Raw genomic sequence first — 22,107 nt, 5'->3', positions numbered from 1 at the left:
TCAACTGAAAATTACCACAAAATGATATTATACAATTTTACTCAACAACGCAGGCCTTACTAAAAAAAAAATAACAAATAAAATCATGGCATAATTACCTGTCCTCTAATTAATTATTTGCTGCTCCCCAAGACATCATATTGTACTGGTAAAGTATAACATATTACAATATCAAAGAGAATGGCTTGTGATAGATTTGATGTCATTACTAATTAAGGGTCTATTTGTTCATTTGAACACCCGGGATGATTCCATTCTCGTTCATGTCGATAGAGATACTTATATTTTTGATTATTTAAAAAAAAAAATCCTGTAGCAATTGCTGAAGGTTTAAAATGGTTTAAATACATACACACACACACACACACACACACTCTCTCTCTCTCTCTCTCTCTCTCTCTCTCTCTCTCCTCTCTCTCTCTCTCTTTCTCTCTCTCTACAGAGACGCCAACTTTAAATTTGGCTCACAGGGGTTTCAGACACCACTCGTAGGAATTTCAATGCCGAAAGAGGAATCTCAGCACACAAGGATCGCCCTGATATTTGGGGCCGCAAAAAATGCAGATGACAGATAATGGTAGTGATGATGAAGATGTGATAGTGGTTGTTGTTAGTGGTAGTGATGAACATATGGTGGTGGTGGTTGAAGTAGTAGTGGTAGTGATGATGATGTGTGGTGATATAGTGGTTGAAGCAGTTGTGGTAGTGATGATAATGATGTGGTAGTGGTTGTAGTAGTGGTGATAGTGATGTTGATGCGGTGGTGATGGTGGTTGTAGTACAAATGGTAGTGATGATAATGTGGCAGTGGTGGTTGTAGTAGTAGTGGTAGTGATGATGTGGTGGTGGTTGTAGTAGTACTAGTGGTAATGATGATGTGGTGGTGGTTGTAGTGGTAGTGATGATGTGGTGGTGGTGGTTGTAGAAGTACTGGTCGTGATGACGATGTGGTGCTAGTGGTTGTATTAGTAGTGGTAGTGATGATGATGTTGTAGTGGTTGTTGTTGTTGTAGTAGTAGTAGTAGTAGTAGTAGTAGTAGTAGTAGTAGTAGTAGTAGTAGTAGTAGTGGTGGTGGTGGTAGTAGTAGTAGTGATGATGATGTGGTAGTGGTGGTGTGGATGTAATAGTAGTAGTAGTAGTAGTAGTAGTAGTAGTAGTGGTAGTAGTGATGATGATGTGGTGGTGATGGTGGTTGTAGTACGTACAAATGGTAGTGATGATGATGTTGTAGTGGTGGTTGTAGTAGTAGTGGTGGTAGTGATGATGATGTGGTGGTGGTTGTATTAGTATTAGTGGTAGTGATGATGATGTGGTGGTGGTAGTAGTAGTGGTAATGATGAGGTGGTGGTGGTGGTACTGTAGTAGTAGTGGTAGTGATGATGTGGTGGTGGTGGTGGTAGTAGTTGTAGTAGTAGCAGTAATGATGATGTGGTTGTGGTGGCTGTAGTAGTAGTGGTAGTAATGATGTGATGGTGGTGGTTGTAGAAGTGGTAATGATGATGTCGTGGTGATGGTTGTAGTAGTAGTGGTAATGACGATGTAGTGGTGGTGGTGGTTGTAGTAGTGGTGGTAGTGATGATGATGTGGTGGTGGTTGTAGTAGTAGAGGTCGTAATGATGATGTGGTGGTGGTTGTAGTCGTAGTGGTAGTGATGATGTGATGCTGGTGGTTGTTGTAGTAGTAGTAGTGATGATGATGTGGTGGTGGTGGTTGTGGTAGTAATGATGATGTGGCGGTGGTGATGTAGTAGTAGTGGTGATGATGTGGTGGTGGTGATTGTAATGGTGATGGTAGTTGTGGTAGTGGTAGTGATGATGATGATGTGGGTGTGGTGGTTGCAGTAGTAGTTGTGGTACTAATGATGATGTGGTGGTTGCAGTAGTAGTTGTGTTACTAATGATGATGTGGTGGTGGTTGCAGTAGTGGTAGTGATGATGGTTGTAATACTAGTGGCAATGATGATGATGTGGTAGTTGGAAAGGGGGGTATCTTGGAACAACTTGACCTCACCGGAGTTTGACGGAAGTTGCCCGGAGCCCGGAATTTTTTGCTCCAGACCGGAGTTTTTTTCCGATATATATTATATTAAATCGTGTATGATACAAATATGGTACGAACAGTGCTCCACATATAACAATGGAGCGAATTATTATTTTAATATTTACCACAATGTTGGAGTCAGTCATTGTGGTAAATATTAAAATAATAAAAATAATATAATATATATATCTACTACTACTACTACTACCAGGCCTGTAAATGGTTGGTGAAAAAATTGTCTGAACTTTTCGAGGATGCGAAAGTAGACCAAGCAAACCAAAAATGTGGATTAACAACACAACCCAGTTATGACACAAATGCCATTCCCAGTGCCTCAATTTTCCTCACATAGCAAGAGAAGAAATCGCCGTTGGTGTCTCGTTCTTCAAGCCATGACCATTTAAATTTATTTTTAACACCTTCTAAGGTAAGAAGTAAGTCGCAACTGCGATCTAAAAATACTTCAGGCATATTGAATAGGAAGAATAATTGAATTAATAAATAACTGAAAAACTACGGTCGTGCGAGAATAGAGGAAAAGAGAATCGGTCGTAGGCCAAAGGAGCAAAAACTTCCGATATAAGCATTTATTGACCTTTTCATTCGAAGAAAAATATTTATTTCGCATTCATATTTTTCCGGTTAACTTTCAACCGGATAGAGATAATGAACTGAACTGAAAAAAGAAGAATGGAACGACGTGTGTGTGTGTCGGTAGCAAAATAGAAAGAAACGGCCCGTTCCCCAACACACTATGTGTGTTAGTTGATTACTGACTACGACTGGTGAACGCGAACGACGTGCGGGCAGACCGTAGGCAGTGAATATGTACACGTCCGGGGAGTGTGGAGGTGGTAATAATTATTGACAAGATGGAATGCTGTCTAGTTTGTTTTGTCTTTGATGAGATAAGTACAATGTTTGTTTTTTTAAATAGACTCTCGTCGAAGCACAAAATAAAACACTTTTATTTTCTTTTTAGTTGGTTCTGTCTTTTGACGTAACGAATATATATATTTCTGTTATATAATTTTATTTTATTTATTCATTTATTTTTTTAATGTCAGAATTTATAGAGCAAAATCGTACTGTCGGAATTCCGATAATTGTCGGAAGATTTACAGGCCTATACTACTACCACTACTACCACTACTACTACTACCACTACTAATTCTACCAGACTACCACTACTATTACTACAACTACAACTACTACCATCACTACTTCCACCACCACCACAGCTACTAGTACTACTTACTTTGACAGTATCAAAGTCACAGTCATCCTCATGTTCCAGGTCAAAGGCTGTGAAGGTGAGTACAACATTGGAGGCAGGGTTGACTGTGATGGTCCAAACACAGTCAAGGTCATTTGCATAGTCAGATGGGTAGCCAGGAGACGTGAATTGCCCACTGTTACCTGTAAGGGCCCCACCACACCCACTGGCCCCACCTTGGGAAAGTTGAAGAATGTTTAAAAAATAATTGTGGCCCATCACTTCATATCTCCAATGTATATCGGAATAGTTTAAATTGTGAAGATTAAATTTATAGCCCGAAATATGAGATTTGTGCCAACATTTTTTCTTTCATTCAGAAGAAAGAATATTTTACTGTCCATTCAATATTGTAGAAACCAGGATAAACTTGTACTGCATATACCATAAATGATATTGAGGGGGGGGGGGGGGGTAGCAGCAGCAGGTTGAGTTAACCTCAGACCAGGTCACAAGGTCATGATCCCGTCTAAGAGGGACAACACTCTATTGCTGAAAAACATATTGATACCCATAATAACATACAAAAAAAAAAACAATTTACGCAGTTAAAGATCCCAGACAGTACTAAGGCAAAACTAAGCAATATCATTCTTGGACAAGTGAATAAGTGAATAATGGAATGGAAAACATGTGTAGGGAAATTAATGATAATTGATGACTTAGGATGATACGCGTTTCTATGTAGGTTGAGTTATTATGCTATGCTAGCAAATCAGACATTGTTCTGACCATTCATGATTTCATATTGATTTTGAAAAGGAAATATTGACTCTGACAAAAAAAAATTTAAGAAGTTTCTTTTTTAACTCAGGAGGTCTAGTTTCCTATAGGTGATATTATTTTCCCTCTGTCAACAGTATCTTTTGAATTTTTTAAGATAATAAATCTTTTATATATTTTGCTCTCAATTAAATTGTATTGACAATTCGCAAACTTGCTCAATTCCCGATGCTTCTATAATTTTATTTTTTTTGTAAAGACCTTTTGAACAAAATGTCTGAAAAAATTGGACCTCTTCCCTGAAGTGCCACCTACTCATTGACGTGTATTACATGTCATTTTGTATGGTATGATCTTCATATTTATTTAAAACTTGGAATATGCTACTTCACCATGCTGGTGACCTAAATATTAACGTTCACGCGTATTTTCTTAGAATTTTGACTGACAGGATACCTTCGGCATCAAATGGCAAGCAAAACAAATTCTAAGTTCTTAAAAAATGAATTTAATTTAATTTTCTTAATTATTTATAGACTTTCAAAAAAGTGTTTTCCATGACAAGCAAATACTTTAGGAATGTACTGTGAGAAACCCATTTTAAATATTTATTATCTCTCTTTCTCTCAACATCTTATCCAAACAACCTTATTCTTTCACTTTTTATATATTTAAATTACACAACTCTTTCCTCACCAATCATTTTCAATATTTTCCCAAAATGGCAGGCTTACCTAGCAGAAAAATATATTTTTTAAACTCAAACAAGCTCTCTACAAAACAACTTTATGTTCTTATTAATTAAACAAAGATCATTCTTCAAAGTTTGTGATGTACAAAATAAATCTGAATAAGAAAAATGTATATTGTGTCTTAACAAATGTGACGATTTTGATGCAGGTGGTTAGGAGAGGGTTAACTTTTCTAAAAGCTATTCAAACCCACCAGAAGGGATGGAATAGGTGATCTCAAAACCAAGATCAGAGATGCTGAGATCGGTATGGAACCACAAGTATGCAAATGGACCAGTAGTACGAAGAGGTTCTGGGGACGAGCTTGTACAGTACCTACAATTGATTGTAAGAAATAAATATAGTGATATGGTGTGATAGAGGATTAAAAAGAAAAGATGAGTGCATTGCAATAAGGCAAGTTAGGAGGGCGTGTACATTACCATGTTATTAGAAGGAAGAGTAAAATAAAGCTCAAGGTTTAAACTAAAAGGCATTAGACAGGAAAAAGAGAAAAGAAGAAAGATAAGTGGCTCAACTGTATTATGTACTGAGCAAGAATGAGAGCATCTAGGTCATATCAGCGCCAGTGACAAGGAAGAAAATGGGATAGTAAAAAGTTATAGAAATACATTTAAAGCACCCAAGAAAAGGTAAGACAAAGGGAGATTGGTTCTAATAGGAATCAGATGTAGATTCTAAAACAAAAGCACACTATCAAAGTAGCCTACTTAGTTTGAGATCACTTAAAAGTCATCCTGACACGAGGGCAGGTCCCCACTAAAAGGAATATACTCAAATGTTTACAAATCATACATATATAATATGTAAACAAAACATGATACAGTCACAGTGAATAACAGAGATGATTTACAAGACAAAAAATATTATCTCCCAAAATTCTAACTATACATTTGACTGTTTGTTTTGTTTTGTTTTTAAGGGTTTTACAGCGCTTGCAACACATTTAGGTTATATCAGCACCAGTAAAAAGGAAGAAAGTGGGATAGTAAAAAGTTCTAGAATTACTGTTGAATTATTTCTATGTATTATTACTATTGGTATATGATCTTATGATTTCTAATGGTCTAAGAGAAACAACTGTGTCATAATGTCTCTACAATACTTTGTTGGTTATTTCCCTTGAACCAAGGGCGTTCACTCTTATGATAAATAACGATGTGTTTACTTTTCACTTTGACTGTTGATTCCTCCCTACTGAAATTCACTCACGATGTCTCCATGTTAATATGTTGTTCTTTGGGTTTGAATAAAAACCATAGTTACAAAAGTATCCTGTGTCATCCTAAATTATGTCAAACTTAACAGGTTATGGGCCCAGTGCCAACAACAGCAGGTATGCAAGATTAGTTTTCGATGGGGATGAGCAGAAGTATGAACAATGGGAGATGAAGTTTCTGAGCTATCTCAGGCTACAGAAACTGAAAGATGTGATCCTTGCGGGTGAAGGGGAAGATGTAGACTTTGAAAAGAATGCAGATGCTTATGCTGAGTTGATTCAATTCCTGGACGACAAAAGCTTGTCTTTAGTCATGAGAGATGCAGCTGATGACGGCCGAAAAGCCCTCAGGATTTTGCGGGGGTACTATGCCAGCTCAAGCACTCCAAGAGTGATTTCTTTGTACACTGAATTGACATCATTAGCCAAGAGTCCTACTGAAAGTGTAACAGAGTACTTAATTAGGGCAGAGACAGCAGCATCAGCTTTACGAAATGCAGATGAACAGGTTTCTGATAATTTACTAGTCGCAATGGTATTGAAAGGGCTACCTAACTCATACCAAGCTTTTGTAGCTGTTGTCACCCAATCAGAGAAGAAACCGACGTTCAGTGATTTCAAAGTAGCTCTGCGAAGCTTTGAGGAAACAGAAAAATCAAGAGTAATCTCTACAACTTCAGAAGATTCAGTTTTAAAGTACAAGGCGACTGCTAGGCCCAACTATGCGTCTAAAATGAAACAACAAAATCCTTCGAAAGAAATACTTTGTTTCAACTGTGGTCAGCATGGACATTTTAAAAGAGACTGTCCAGTCAATAAAACTAAAGCAAATAGACTGTGGTGCAGTTTTTGTCGCAAAGATAACCGCACTGACAAAACGTGTCGATCGCGAAAGAAAACCTCAACGACCAATAACACGCAGGCACATGCAGCCTTCCAACCTGATGGAAATGAACATAATTTTGCATTTAAGGTGAATGAACATTTCGATATATTAAATGTGAATAAGAAAGAGAAACTTCTTGTGGATTGTGGTGCAACGTCACATATTTTCAACGACTTAACAAAGTTTACCGAATTTGAACAAAACTTCAACCCGAGTGAACATTTTATCGAGCTCGCAAATGGCGACCGAGCAAATAACCTAGCTCTTAAAAGAGGACAGGTGGAAGTAACAATGGTTGACGACGAAGGCAACAAGTGTAGTGGACAACTCCGCAATGTTCTTTATGTTCCTACATTCCCTCAGAACATTTTTTCAGTTCAAGCAGCTGCTGATAATGGAGCAAGTGTGCATTTCAGACAAAATTCTGCAGAATTAATGGACAAAAGTGGCAGAAAATTTGACATTCATAGGCATGGCAGACTGTATTATCTCCACATTTGTAACAATATAGTAATTTCAGAAAGTGATACACAAACTGATGTTAATGTTAAACAAACTGTGCATGATGTGAATTACACTTTAGATTTACAAGACTGGCATAAAATTCTTGGCCACTGTAACTTTGAAGATGTTAAGAAACTTGAACAAGTGGTTGATGGTATGAATGTAAATAAAACAAATGGTGAGAATGAGAAAGCTGAATGTGAGATTTGTCTTGAGGGGAAAATGACTAACGTTAAAAATAAAACTCCACGCATTCGCTCAGAAGTCCCACTACAGTTGATCCATACTGATTTGGCTGGTCCAATTACTCCAACCTCTAGAGAAGGTTTCAAATATGCTTTGGCATTTACCGATGATTTTTCCGGAATGTCCTTTGTGTACTTTCTTAAACAAAAAAGTGACACAGACTCAGCAACTATGAGATTTTTGGCGGATTCGAGCCCTTATGGAATAGTGAAATGTCTGAAGTCAGATAATGGGACAGAATTCACGTCGGGTGAATTTCAGCGGTTGATGCAAGAGAATAAAATAAGGCATGAAACCTCTGCTCCTTATTCTCCACACCAGAACGGTGTCGCTGAACGGAATTGGAGAACCATATTTGAAATGGGTAGATGTCTTTTGTTAGAGGCTAAACTAGGTAAAGAAATGTGGCCATATGCTATCCACACAGATACATACACCCGTAACAGATGTTACAATAATCGTCTTGGGGATACTCCTTACCATACATTTACTGGCAGAAGACCAAACTTGTCAAATATGAGACCATTTGGTAGTGAGTGTTATACATATGTACAAAACAAACAGAAACTTGATGCCAGAGGCACAAGGGGAATATTTGTGGGCTACGACAGGAATAGTCCTGCTTATTTAGTTTATTTTCCAAACACTGGAAAGGTGCATAGACACAGGATTGTGAAATTTCTGTCCACCAAAAACAGTAATCATGAAAGAGGGAAATCTTTCACTAACTTTCCAAATGATGAAAATGATGATGAACTAGAACTTAGACCTAGACAAGAAAATGAAAAAATAGAACTAGATGAAAAAGCACCCCAATTGTAGTTGTTGACAAAAGAAAGGGAAATTCACATTATCCTAGGCGGGAAACTAAACCACCAAAGTACTTAGATGATTATGAAACTTGTTATAGAACAAATGTTGATTATGATGATGATGTACATGTTGATAATGATAATGCAAATGTTGATTATTGTTACAAAATGTTGTACTGTATTCCCAAAAATTACAAAGAAGCAATTGAATCCCCAGCTTCTGACTTCTGGAAGGAAGCTATGGCAGAAGAAATTAATGCCTTGAAAGAACATGAAACATTTACTTTAACAGAGCTTCCAGAAGGCAGAAATGCAGTGGGGGGACGTTGGGTATACACAATGAAAGAAGACTCAAAAGGCTCAAAGTCATACAAAGCTAGATATGTAGCTAAAGGTTATAGCCAGATTAAGGGTATTGATTACACTGAAACTTTTGCACCAACTGCAAACATTACATCAATTCGAATATTGATGCAACTTGCTTGTCAGTACGGCTTGATTTTAAACCAAATGGATGTAAAATCCGCATATCTGAATGCCCCAATTGATGCAGAAATATACATGGAGCAACCAGAAGGCTTTGAAATCAAAGATTCAAAAGACAACAAACTAGTTTATAAATTGCAAAAGTCTTTGTATGGACTCAAGCAGTCAGGGAGAAATTGGAACAACCTGCTGCATACTCATCTACTTAAAAATAAGTTTGTGCAGAGCCAGTCTGATCATTGTGTGTACACCAAGTTCACTGAAAATGAAACTGTCATTATTATAGCATGGGTTGATGACCTTGTTATTGCTGCAAATAATGTAAATGTCATGTATGATACTAAGAAAGTTCTTAAAGACAGATTTAAGATGAAAGATTTGGGGAATCTATCCTATTTCCTGGGTATACAATTTGAGCAAGGGAAAGGATATGTGAAAATGAACCAGAAAAGATACACTCAGAAAATTCTGGAAAGATTAGATATGACTAATTGCAAACCAAGAGCAAATCCCTCTGAACAAAAATTTGAGTGGTCAAATGATAGTGATCCAATAGATGAAAGAAAATACAGGGAGGCTGTTGGTAGCTTGATTTATCTTATGATATGCACTAGGCCTGACATCTGCTGGATAGTTACAAAACTTTCTCAACATTTGTCCAGACCATTGGCATGCCATTGGGTGACAGTCAAACATGTATTTAGGTATTTGAAGGGAACCATTGACTATGAATTAACTTACAGAAGAAGTATTGACAACCTTTCTTTGATAGGGTATAGTGATGCCGATTGGGCTTCAAGTCCTGATGATAGGCGAAGCACTTCAGGTTATTGTTTTGGTCTGACATCTAATGGAGCTTTAGTTTCTTGGAAATCTAGGAGACAACCCAGTGTTGCTTTGTCCTCATGTGAGGCAGAGTACATGGCTCTTGCACTTGCAGTACAAGAAAGCCTTTACTTAGACCAGTTGTTGAAAGACATTGACAGAGAATATCAATCAGGCAATGTTTTGATTTTTGAAGACAATCAGGGAACAATCGCTTTAGCGAACAATCCAGTGAACAGACAAAGATCTAAACACATAGACATAAAACTCCATTTTATTCGCACAGAACTAAGGAATGGAAAGTTTACTTTAAAGTACTGCCCTACTGCAGACATGTTGGCAGATATTATGACAAAGCCTTCAACTAAATTTCAATTGCAGAAATTCAAATCCTTGATTTTTGGCTAAAAAATGGTGATAGCCTTGAAAATTGTTTTGGATGTATTATTTTGACACATAATAATGTGAATACTTGTGTTGATGAGACACACATACATGTATTATGATTCTTGTTTTACTTTTATTGTTCTATCAAACAACTTGATAATGTTACATGAATATGAGTCTTATGATTTTGTTTCTATCTGACATACAAAACTATTAGGGAATGTTTTGCACTTTTAATTTCCTTTTGAAAATTAATATGGACTTGACTTGTAACATTATAACTACATGTATAAGAATTTGAGAATTTGTGAGAATCTCAATTAGAATTTCTTCAGTAAGTAACTTGTTTTATTTACTCAATGGATAAACCAACATTTATATATTATAATGGACGTTAAAAGTTTTAAATTTCAATTAGAATCATTAGATCAAGTGGGGGTGTTGAATTATTTCTATGTATTATTACTATTGGTATATGATCTTATGATTTCTAATGGTCTAAGAGAAACAACTGTGTCATAATGTCTCTCTACAATACTTTGTTGGTTATTTCCCTTGAACCAAGGGCGTTCACTCTTATGATAAATAACGATCTGTTTACTTTTCACTTTGACTGTTGATTCCTCCCTACTGAAATTCACTCACGATGTCTCCATGTTAATATGTTGTTCTTTGGGTTTGAATAAAAACCATAGTTACAAAAGTATCCTGTGTCATCCTAAATTATGTCAAACTTAACAATTACAATTAAAAAGCACCTAAGAGAAAGTAAGACAAAAGGGAACTGGGAACAAATAGGGATCAGATGTAGATTCCAACAGCTTACCACCAATGTACTTAGTTTGAGATCACCTATAAGTCTCATTTGGACACAAGCACAAAATCCAGCAAAGAGGAATACACTCAAATGCCTACATTATACATTGAAAATAACAAACATAATAATACATAACAGCGAGATGATTTACAAGGAAAAAAACAATAACTATGCATTTGACTGTTTCCCTCCCAGCCAGGACTCCGACCAGGGCCAGGAAAAAAACAAGTAATCTCATTCCCAGACAAAGACAGAAAGCATGTTGGAAAACAGATATAAGGGGACAGAAGACACAGTATGGACCTCCCTGTCCGCTATGGGAGGTCAGGATCCCCACCCCGACATTTGACTGTTTCCCTTCCAGCCAGGGACAGGACAAAACCAAGTAATCACATTCTAAAGACAGGAAGCATGTTGGAAAACAGATAGAGGGGGATAGAAGACACAGTAAGTGCCTCCCTGGTCAGGAACCCCACCCAGGAGCAGAGAGAGAGAGAAAGTGAGAGTGACTGAATAAATAGGCAAATAAGTTATTATCATTTAAATATTTCATGAAAAATGGTGATGATGATGATGTGATGACAACAACAATGACGATGGTGATAATGGCGATGGTGTTGTTGATGATGATGATGATGATGATGATGAGGTTGATGATGATGATGATGATGATGATGATGATGATGCGTATAATGGCACAAAGAATGTGGGGGGAAAAAACATACCTATTAAGTAGTGGGTCATGGCGAGTCAGACCATCCCGAATCTGTGAAAATAAGACCATACATTTTTAATATTCAATGTAACTGCCATTCAACTGAATGATAATCTGGGTAGAAAATCTGTTTGTTCCCTCTTTTTTTTTTTTCAATATGTGACCCAACGTCTAGATCTGGTTATACATCTGAATGAGCCAAGCTAAAAAAAAAAGTTTGAATCCAAAGAGAAATGGATATAATTATAATATTGAAGACTGAAGTAGCTTTTAAAAAAACTACATTCATTATTCATTATTCTAAAAGGGTTGGATTAAACTATTAATGTTTTGTTTTTTTTTCATTATATATCAATGTGTGTAGTGAAGCAAGCTAGGGGTGGGAGTTTGTAAGGAATGATGACAAGGACACAAATTGAAAAAGTTTTCATTCTCCAGTCTCCAACATCAGAACCATATGATTAGGATTTTAATGACTTAAAAAAAATTTCCTCTCATTCCTAAAATAGAGAAAAACCTCCTTCAATAGCAATGCCAAGGTTAATCAAGGGACTTAGCCCAGGAATGTCCTTTTTTGCAATGTGGTTGATGTAAATTATGTCAACCGGCTTTTGTCACTTTCTATTTATAGTTGTGATTTATCTCTCTTTCACACTTTTGGGTTTTACGTGGGAAAAGGGCTTTCAATGAAAAGCCGATTTTGATAAAATGTTACAGATGACAAAACTATGGTATGCAAAAGTGCACAGCGGCAATGATTGGTTGAAGAGACTGATGCAGAGTGTGTAGTTATCATGATACATATTTTTGGTTTGCAAAAACATTAATGAAAAATGAATGTATTTCCTAACTGAGCCCTGATAGAAACCGAGCCTAAGAGGAGGAAGGGGCTGAAGCCCATTTAGCTATTATAGAGCTATGCGTGTGCTTTGAACTGGAAAAAGTAATGTACACAAATTTTTTAAAGGAATGTAACCAACACAAAAATAAAATAAAATACTAAATAAAGAATATTTTTTTTACATAAAACTATTCTTCAGTGAATAGTTAAAACAGTTAAAACAGAACATTTGCTGATTAAAACTCTAAACTTCAAACTTTCTGATTGCTTGCCATTGTTTTGAATGGCAAATCCTTTAAAACATATTTTCAAGGCAATAGACAGAGGATTTCCCTGTTAAAATGAAAACAAGTCGGTGTAGAGATGACAAAACTTGATCGCTCACTTCCAAATGGTCATAGCTGCAGTTGCTGTGCGTCTCTATAGCCAGGTTAGAGAATGTGAATTCAATAATATTTCCAGGGGTCACTCTAACAGTCCAGATACAATCTATATTGTGAGGGTAGTTGGCTGGATAGTTAGGACTAGTGATTGTGCCACTATCACTGCCCTCCAGATTGCCGCCACATGCTGGAAATTAAATAAAAAGAGTACTAAGCTGAAAGCAATTGTGGACTGTAAAAAGTAATAAACATAAATGAATATATCAGCTTCAAAATTATTACTGTTTTAAGTGTTTTTGCGGTTTGCTGAAAAATTGTTTTTGAGTCCAAAACGTTTCATGCTAAGCATTTTATATAGGATATATTCATATTTGTTCGATACAGAATGAAACAAACGGTGATCATACTCAATGTTATGTAGACTAGTTTTCTATCCAAAAGATAGCAATTATTTATTGTTTAGGGTTATAGAACCAAGACAGAGCAATCAGTCAAGAAAGAAAACTGAAAAAAAAATGGTTGAAAAAACGCATCTCCCTTAAAAACCAAAAGCACCAGGTGTTGATGATAATCATACAATAACAATGATGATGAACAATACACTGACAACAATTATGATAATAATGATGATTACAAAGTTTAAATCCAGCTAACAAATGTCAAAATTAAGTAAGTTTTAATATTGCTTTCCACCCTCTGGTCAAATTTCTATCTGATAACCTCACAACCAAACTGAAATATATTTTAAAAATTTTTTAATGATTTTTCATCTTGACACAAAACTAGGTAGCTAGGCATCCTTCCGTCTCAAGAGACGATGGTTTGCGCCCTGTATGGCTTTGGTCTCATCAGTCTTGTTGAGAGCAGTGACGGGTGTGACTCATCAGACCAATCCTTGCATGGCAGTCTCTACCGCAGTTGTTGCACACGTAGTTTGACTGTGTATTTGGTTTTTGGATCTGCTGCCTCTCTCTCTTCCTTGCTCTCCTCTCCTCAAGCTTCTTCTTTCTCCTCTCCTCACCTCTCTTCACTCCCTCCATCACCGCAAATCTCCAGCAGCTTCGGTTGTCAGCAAGCGATTTCCATGTGCTTGAGTCGATGCCTGTCAGTTTCATGTCTCGTTTGCAGACATCATAGAAGGGCAGAGCTGGACGGCAGTTGGTCGCTGTCCAGAAGCTAGTTCACCGTACATGATGTCTTTGGGTATGCGTCCATCCTGTGTACGTGACCAAGCATCGCAAACGTCGCTGGCAGAGCATGAGATGCATACTGAGGGAGTTCGCTCTTTCTAGCACTGCATTGTTAGTGAGTCTGCCCTGCCACCTGATGCCGAGAATTTGTCGTAGACAGCAAATGTGAAAGTTTTCCAGGCAGTTCTCCTGTCTGGCATATGTTGTCCAGGATGTACTGCCATACAGTAGGCTACTGAGTACACATGCATGGTAGACTTTGAGCTTGGTGTTCAAAGTGAGTTGGTTGTTGGTCCACACTCTCTTGCTCAGTTGTGCCATGACAGCAGCAGCTTTGGAGATGCGCTTGTCTAAGAAAAACAGATTTTTAGTCCAAAATGTTTCATGCTAAGCATTTTATATAGGATATATTCATATTTGTTTGATACAGAATGAAACAAACGGTGATCATACTAGACTAGTTTTCTATCCAAAAGATAGCAATTATTTATTGTTTAAGGTTATAGAACCAAGACAGAGCAATCAGTCAAGAGAAAAAAAACCTGCCTTATATGTTTTACCTATTAAGAGTGCAAAATTATGTATACAATCTCGTTCAAAATTATTTTATGATAATTTTCAGTGTTCAGTTGCATGCACAAAAGGAATTGATTTAAAGGAAATGAAAACTGAAAAAAAATGGTTTAAAAAAGCATCTCCCTTAAAAACCAAAAGTACCGAGTGTTGATGATAATTAAACAATAAGAATGATGATGAACAACACACTGACAACAATTATAATAATGATGATGATTACAAAGTTTAAATCCAGCTAACAAATGTCAAAATTAAGTACGTTTTAATATTGCTTTCCATCCTTTGGTCAAATTTCTATCTGATAACCTCACATCCAAACTGAAAGATAATTTAAAAATTTTTAAATGATTTTTCATCTTGACACAAAACTAGATTCTTCTTAAATCATCAATTCAAGACAAAAGAAAGAGTTTGATAAATTCGGTATTGTTTTTATTTTTTTTAATAGTGCTAAATTAATTGTTGCTGTCCATTTAAAATTACATTGACTAGGATCAGCTCCATTGACAACAAAAGAACTTAATTTTTGGGTCTAAAATCTTTTATATCACCCTAAAAACTTTCTGTAACACCAAAACCTTTTAACAACCATATAAAACTCTTAAACTTTCTGTAACATCCTAAACCTTTTAATAAAACTTTCTATAAAAGTCTTAAACTTAACATCATATTGTACTATTTAGATTGATAGAAGCGTCAGAGGTGCAATTCAAATTTTAATTAAATCTTGCGTTGTTATCGCATTGATGTTATGGGTAAAAACAATAAGGTTTACAAGAATGACAAAACTGATATTTTGAAAAATTATGACGTAAAGAAAATTTAGTCTGCCCTAAAGGATTCACTTTGTCATTAGTCATTATCAAAAATTTCTCACCAGCACCAGTTGAGTCCCAGTTGAGTAGAAATCCTGAATGGGCTATCGATTCATCTGTTTCAAAAAGAAGGCTCAAAGAATTTCCAGTGCTAGAGACGGTGCCACCATTGGGCAATTCGTCATTACAATATTGGCCGATAAGATCACTGCTTGAGGTTGGCCCATCAAATATTCGTAGTGAGTCATACTCACATTCATGGCCCTCCTCCACATCAAAGCGTGTGAAGTGGAGGTTGATAATCTGAAGTAAGAGAGATATACATTTTCATGATAAATAAAAGTTCATTGTTAAAACAAAATCAACATATATGCAAAGGGCCTCTTCGTACAACACATAGAAATATATGGTATTAATCCTAGGCCATACATTATAAAGTAACATTTTATTGACACCATCTGCCCAAAACCGCAAACAAGGATATACATATTTAATTAAAAACAAAGTCATTTTATTTCATGTGTGAAATGATATTACAAGTATAATAAAAATAAAACAGAAAAAAAGATTATTTGAACCAAAAGAATAATTGTTATTTGTTTGAAAGTCTTAAGGTTTAGAAATTTATAACTAGTTTGGGTGTCATCTTAATCTATCAATATATGAGTTAATGTTTATCCTTTACAAAAATAACAAATAAGCAAAATAAAAGTGTTTTATTATTGCTTATCATCATAGCCATACCTTATTTGGATGTGTGTAGATGGTCCATGAACAGAACACTTGATGAGCATAGCTTGTGCCTTCCACAGCAGGGTACTGGATTGACCCAGTCTCTGTATTGAATTCACCCCCACAAGCTGGAATGTTGAATAAAAACAAATTAAAATGAACATTTATATGGCACACTTCCATGGATTTACCATAATTGCGCTTCACAATCTTTCATTTATTCCCCCAGAAGAACATATGAAACCATATTTTCATTTCACACAGTACTTGTTACCTGTTGGGCGTCCTTTTTGTACAAATATTCTTACAATATCCATCATTGCATCACATTGCCCATAGCCAGGTACTCATTGACACTTGAGTCAAGTGGGATAAGGCGTGTAAGGTGCTTTACCCAAGGACACAACATCAAGATGAGAATTTCCTATTATCGCTGTTATCAATCTGCCTACTGGCCATGCTTTAAATTGTTTGAATATTGTGACAAAATGAGACAACATGGGGCTGAGCCACCCAGCCACACAATAGGGCTAAGAGTTTGGATGGTAATGTTAATGATATAATTTTAAAAGGTGGAGAGAAAGCACTTATCACCAATGGTGAAAAATAAAAGGAATAGAGAGAAAGACAAGAGAATAAAATTTCAGTTAGAGCTGGTAATAGGGACCAAGTGTGATGTCAAAAAAATGTTTCCAATCTCATTGGAAGTGTAAAACCACTCTTCTGGAGGACTGAATACATATCCTATGTAATTGATCTTCTGGTTTCAGAGTGATGGCATCGTTTTTTCTAGTCTGATTATCAATAAAGATCATTCATCCTTGTTCATTTATGTCCCGTAACCCGAAGAATCTGCCTATATATCCTGCTACTAAAATAGTAATACCACCTTATGATTCTATAAACTATTCATTAATAGTCCTCCAAAGGACTGGTTACATACACACTTCCAATGAGTTTGGAACTGAAAGAGTAGAAGGTAGTGGTGTCACAACTTCTCTGCCCTATTGAAACACTCTTATCAGAATAGCGGCGTAATTGGAACAATCAGTCTGTGACAGAAATTTGTATAATTATAATTGCTAATCAGAATTGCCAACTAGTTAATTGGGACCATTTTAGTTTCATCAAACTTTTTTTTTCACTATTTGTTTTTCAATTAAACGTAAACAAAAATATCATTAAAAAAGCAATAATCAGTTCACAAATTGCGTGTCTTGAGGGGCAATGATTAATTAAAAATAATGTAACTAATGATGCAAATTGTCTGCTTTCAGTGTGCATGCTATATAGGTTGAAATTGTGTAATTTGTTGTAAACAATGAATGAACAAGTCTTTTGTTTGTAGATTATGATAATTCCATATAAATTTATATAATGACTGTGCAAACCTGATATCTGATTTTCACATTGTGCTCCTGTAAAACCATCTGGACACTGGCACGTCACCAATCCAAGCCTGTGGACACATGTCCCTCCATTTTGACAATAGTTCACTTCACATGTCTGCGTCTGTTCTGAGCATGCAGGTCCATAGTAACCCTCAGGACAAGCACACTGGGGTCCCATAATAGTTGACTGTGAAGTCACATGTCACAATAAACAATTATTGTAAGAAGGAATCATATTTTATTTTCAATCACTTGAAATAGAAGTACAATCGACTCTGCTTAATCACACAACCTCGGGAGTTCAAGTTAGTGTGTCGATTAAGCGGAGAAGCTAAAAAATAGCCCTGCAAACCCCTGACCTCTTTTGTCTCTAATAGGGTGGTGACACACTAATGTATTAAACCCCATCCACTCTCGATTCTTCAACGTGTCATGATTTCATCCATTATGAAATCTAATCATGAGATTTTGTTTGATTGATTAATTTGTCTCCTTTAGAGGTCGAAAATTTGTTGCGATAAACCGAAGTTTGTTGCAATTAACCAGTGACCTTTATATAGAATTAATTCCGTTTCTTGGGAAATGTTGCAATCAACCGAAAGTTCCAATTACTGATAGTAGTAGTAGTAGTAGTAGTAGTAGTAGTAGTAGTAGTAGTAGTAGTAGTAGTAGTAGTAGTAGTAGTAGTAGTAGTAGTAGTAGTAGCAGCAGCAGCAGCAGCAGCAGCAGCAGCAGAGTCAGTAGTAGTAGTAGTAGTAGTAGTAGTAGTAGTAGTAGTAGTAGTAGTAGTAGTAGTAGTAGTAGTAGTAGTAGTAGTAGTAGTAGTAGTAGTAACAGCTATGCAGCAGCAGAGTAGTAGTAGTAGTAGTAGTAGTAGAGTAGTAGTAGTAGTAGTAGTAGTAGTAGTAGTAGTAGTAGTAGTAGTAGTAGTAGTAGTAGTAGTGTAGAGTAAATATAATATATAATAATAATAATAATAATAATAATAATAATAATAATAATAATAATAATAATAATAATAATAATAATAATAATAATAATAATAATATAATAATAATAATAATAATATAATAATAATAATAATAATAATAATAATAATGCCCATTTATATTGCGCAACCTATCCCCCTGGTTGGATGCTCTGGGCGCATTACAAATAAAATTGTCATATCGAAAGAGAAAAATACACACTAACAGCCACCCTCTCCCACCACCAACTGCCTCAAACACGCCAATACCACACACACTCATCCACATCCACACGTACACACAACTTGAAACACACTTTGCAACAGCAAACACAGTTCATAGACAGGTTCAACATTTAGTTCAGTGATGGGGATCTTCTTAATGGAGCAGGGAGTTCATTCCAAGTAAGAGGGGCAAAGTAGGAGAAAGATCTTTCTCCAGTCTTTAATTTGGTTCTGGGTATTTCAAGCAGGTCATTTGATGCCGACTGCAATGTACGAGGTGGTTTATAAACTGTGCACAGTACCTGGACGGAATTCGGGGTGTGATTGTTGAGGCATTTGTAAACGCAAGTGGCTGCCTTGTAATCGATGCGCTCACGTACTGGTAACCAGTGAAGGTTGAAGAGTAGGGGTGTTGCTTCATCGCGTTGCTTTTTTCTCATGATAAGGCGTGCAGCATTGTTTTGAACTCCTTGCAGGCTCTTGATGTTTTCTGACGTCGTAGGAAGAGTAAAGCTTTACAATAGTCCAATTTTGAGAATAAAATAGAAGTTACTAGCTGCTGGCACGCTTGTTGGGTGATATAGTCCCTGATGGGACGTCTAACTTCTACGTCATGGCACAAGACCGAAGGGCTAGAGCTCAGGTGGTCGCTGGTTCGGATAGGTAGGTAGTCCCTGATGGAGCTGATCTTTTTCAATTCAAATAAAGTTTTCTTTTAAGGCCTTTCACCACTTGATCTTTCATGTGCAGTTCAGAGTCCAGAACGGTACCTAGATTTTTTACGTTGTATACAAGATTAATTTGTTGTCAATTGTGATCGTGGAGTTTTCGATTTTTTAAATGTTGCTTTTGCTCCCGACAGCAAGAACTTCAGTCTTGTCTCCATTTAATTTGAGACAATTTCTACACATCCAAGTCTGTATGTTGTTTATGCATTGTTCACATTTTCCGATCGATGTTGCAATTTGTTTGGTTGGATTGGTGTTGTCATACATGATAATCAAGCCCATGGTCACGAATAATTTTTCCTAACAGGGATGTGTACAAAACAAACAAAACTGGGCCTAAAACAGACCCCTGAGGAATGCCAAAATGAATTTCTTTTTCGTTGGATTTTTATTTCCTATCATAACTATCTGTTTCCAGTTTTGGAGATACGATTGGAACCAGCTGAGATCTGGTCCGTTTATGCCGAAAGAGTTCTTTAGTCATGCAACAAGAATTGAGTGGTCGATTGTGTCAAATGCAGAAGAAAGGTCCAGGAGACAGAGAATCGAGGTGTCCCCACTGTCGAAGACATCTAAAAGAGCATTCACTACTCGTATCAGGGCATGTCTGTGCTGTGTCCTTTGCGATACGCTGACTGGAACTGTTCTTGAAGTCTGTTTTTCGAAAGGTGTTTTGTTAAGTGTGTGAGGACTATCTTTTCGAGCAACTTTGATAAAAAAGATAGATTTGATACTGGCCGGTAGTTCCTTTAATTGTCTGAGTCGAGCCCTGACTTCTTAAGAAGAGGTGTAACAAGGCAGTCGTGGGAAAATACCTGTTTTTAGGGAGGAATTTATGATGTCTTGTATTGATTGACCGACAGTGTCCATGGAAACTTTCAGCATATTTGTTGGAGTATGGTCGAGTGCGCAAGATTTGTTTGACGATGACATGATCAAGGACTTTACGTCTTCAAGAGATACTTCTTCAAAAACTGTCATCTCTTCGCAGATAAAGTTGGGATTATTTTCATCAGTGTTGTGTTGGTCGAGGGATTCGCAGATTTTTAAAACTTTGTCTAGGAAAAATTCTGAGAAGTGCTCTGCAAGAGCTTTGTCATCGTTGTGCGATGGAAGTACAGGTGTATTATTCTTTCCCAAAAGGGTGTTTGTCAGGCGGAAAAATTGCTTTGAATCTTTGACTTCGTTTAATTTGCTTCTAAAAAAGTCTCCCTTTGCTGTAAATATCGTTTTCTTATATTTCTTTTTGTAGGACATGTACATTACTTTGTGGACCTGTAGTTTGGTCTTCTTCCATTTACATTCAGCCTTGCGCTTTTCATTTTTTTTTGCGATTCTGACAGCTGCTGAGTACCATGGAGACGGTTTTCTCTCTTTTACGAGTCTTTCTGTCAATGGAGCATGCTGGTTCATAATGATTAGACCTGTAAATGAGCTCTATAAAAATTGACTGAAACTCTTCATAGTCGTAATTCGTAGCAGAAAAATCCAAAGAATCGAAATGAACAGTAAACAGCAAGCTCGCTTGAGCAAAACAATGGCCGAAAACTAATTTGCCCGGGAATTAATTAGGCTACTTACCATTGTTCCTTACAATTAGGTACCCAATCACTGAAGAAACTAGAAACGATCAACCAGTTTGTTTACAACATGAGGTAATCGAGATGTGCTTGTAGCAATCATTTAACTTTCGATTTGAAGGTGTCTTCATAATGCACTTCCGACATTTGCATTTTGCTTTTTCATACTTTTACTGTCTTCCAGGTAAATGTGGTCAATTTTGGCTAAGACGAAACAGTGAAATTTATCGCTCAGCAGCTCAGTTAAAATTGGCTACCATTGGGATCACGACAGGTTTGGAAAGTGAAAAAATAATTTCATGAAGACTGTGTAAAAATACACTGGGATGTGTTCAGACACGGCAATTCTAAAAAGACGCTTAGCCTTGGCAATATATCCATCGTTAATAGAAACGGTCCATGAGCTATGCGTAGCACTGTGGAACATTTCTAATTAACTTTACAGTCATTCGACTACGATTCATGAATTCTGTCTTTATTCAATTCTTTCTTTCCTTTTTAAAAATATTTGAATTTGACCAATTGACTGATTTCAGTTAATTGACTGAGAATTTACAGGCCTAAATGATCTTTGTGCTCTCGTAGAATAAGTCCGCAGTCATGTTTGGATGCTTTGATGATTCTTTCGATAAATCGGTTTTGAAATCATCAAGGTTTATTTTTTTGGAGCTTTCTAGATGTGATTTTTTGCTTCATTTTGGCATGTTTCTTTGATCAATAGGAATACTAAAATAGATGAAGCAATGATCAGAAATGCATTTGTTGTCGACGACTACTGGTGTTGTTGGGGTAATGTTTTGGTTGGTTACTACCCAGTCCAAAATGTGGCCTTGTCGGTGGGTGGTCTCATGAACATGCTGTGTCAGATTATGCTCATTAAAAATTGACTTTATTTTCTCAGTTTCAGTAGTTTTGCGATTATAGTGGATATTAAAGTCGCCCAAAATGACAAATTCTTTATTTTCAATGGCATACATAGTTACCATTTTG

The 22,107-nt window shown here is 36.5% G+C and overlaps 1 protein-coding gene across 3 annotated transcripts in view; it reads right to left on the bottom strand.

Annotated features, from left to right (window-relative positions):
* The window catches only part of LOC144958147 (cubilin-like), a 232,482-nt gene that overhangs the window by 172,889 nt on the left and 37,486 nt on the right, over positions 1–22,107 (bottom strand). For all 3 annotated transcript variants that reach the window (XM_078889900.1, XM_078889901.1, XM_078889902.1), the window contains 7 exons: positions 17,618–17,804; positions 16,239–16,354; positions 15,557–15,797; positions 12,916–13,100; positions 11,700–11,740; positions 4,986–5,107; positions 3,300–3,493 (listed from right to left, as the gene is read on the bottom strand). In XM_078889900.1, coding sequence (XP_078746026.1) covers positions 3,300–3,493; positions 4,986–5,107; positions 11,700–11,740; positions 12,916–13,100; positions 15,557–15,797; positions 16,239–16,354; positions 17,618–17,804 — 1,086 coding nt within the window. The remainder of the gene's footprint in view (positions 1–3,299; positions 3,494–4,985; positions 5,108–11,699; positions 11,741–12,915; positions 13,101–15,556; positions 15,798–16,238; positions 16,355–17,617; positions 17,805–22,107) is intronic.

This window comes from Berghia stephanieae, chromosome 12 (assembly GCF_034508935.2).
Source record: "Berghia stephanieae isolate SIO BIC M18660-M18661 chromosome 12, UCSD_Bste_1.3, whole genome shotgun sequence".
Taxonomy (NCBI): Eukaryota; Metazoa; Mollusca; class Gastropoda; order Nudibranchia; family Aeolidiidae; genus Berghia; species Berghia stephanieae.
This window is presented reverse-complemented; position numbering and strand designations above follow the sequence as displayed.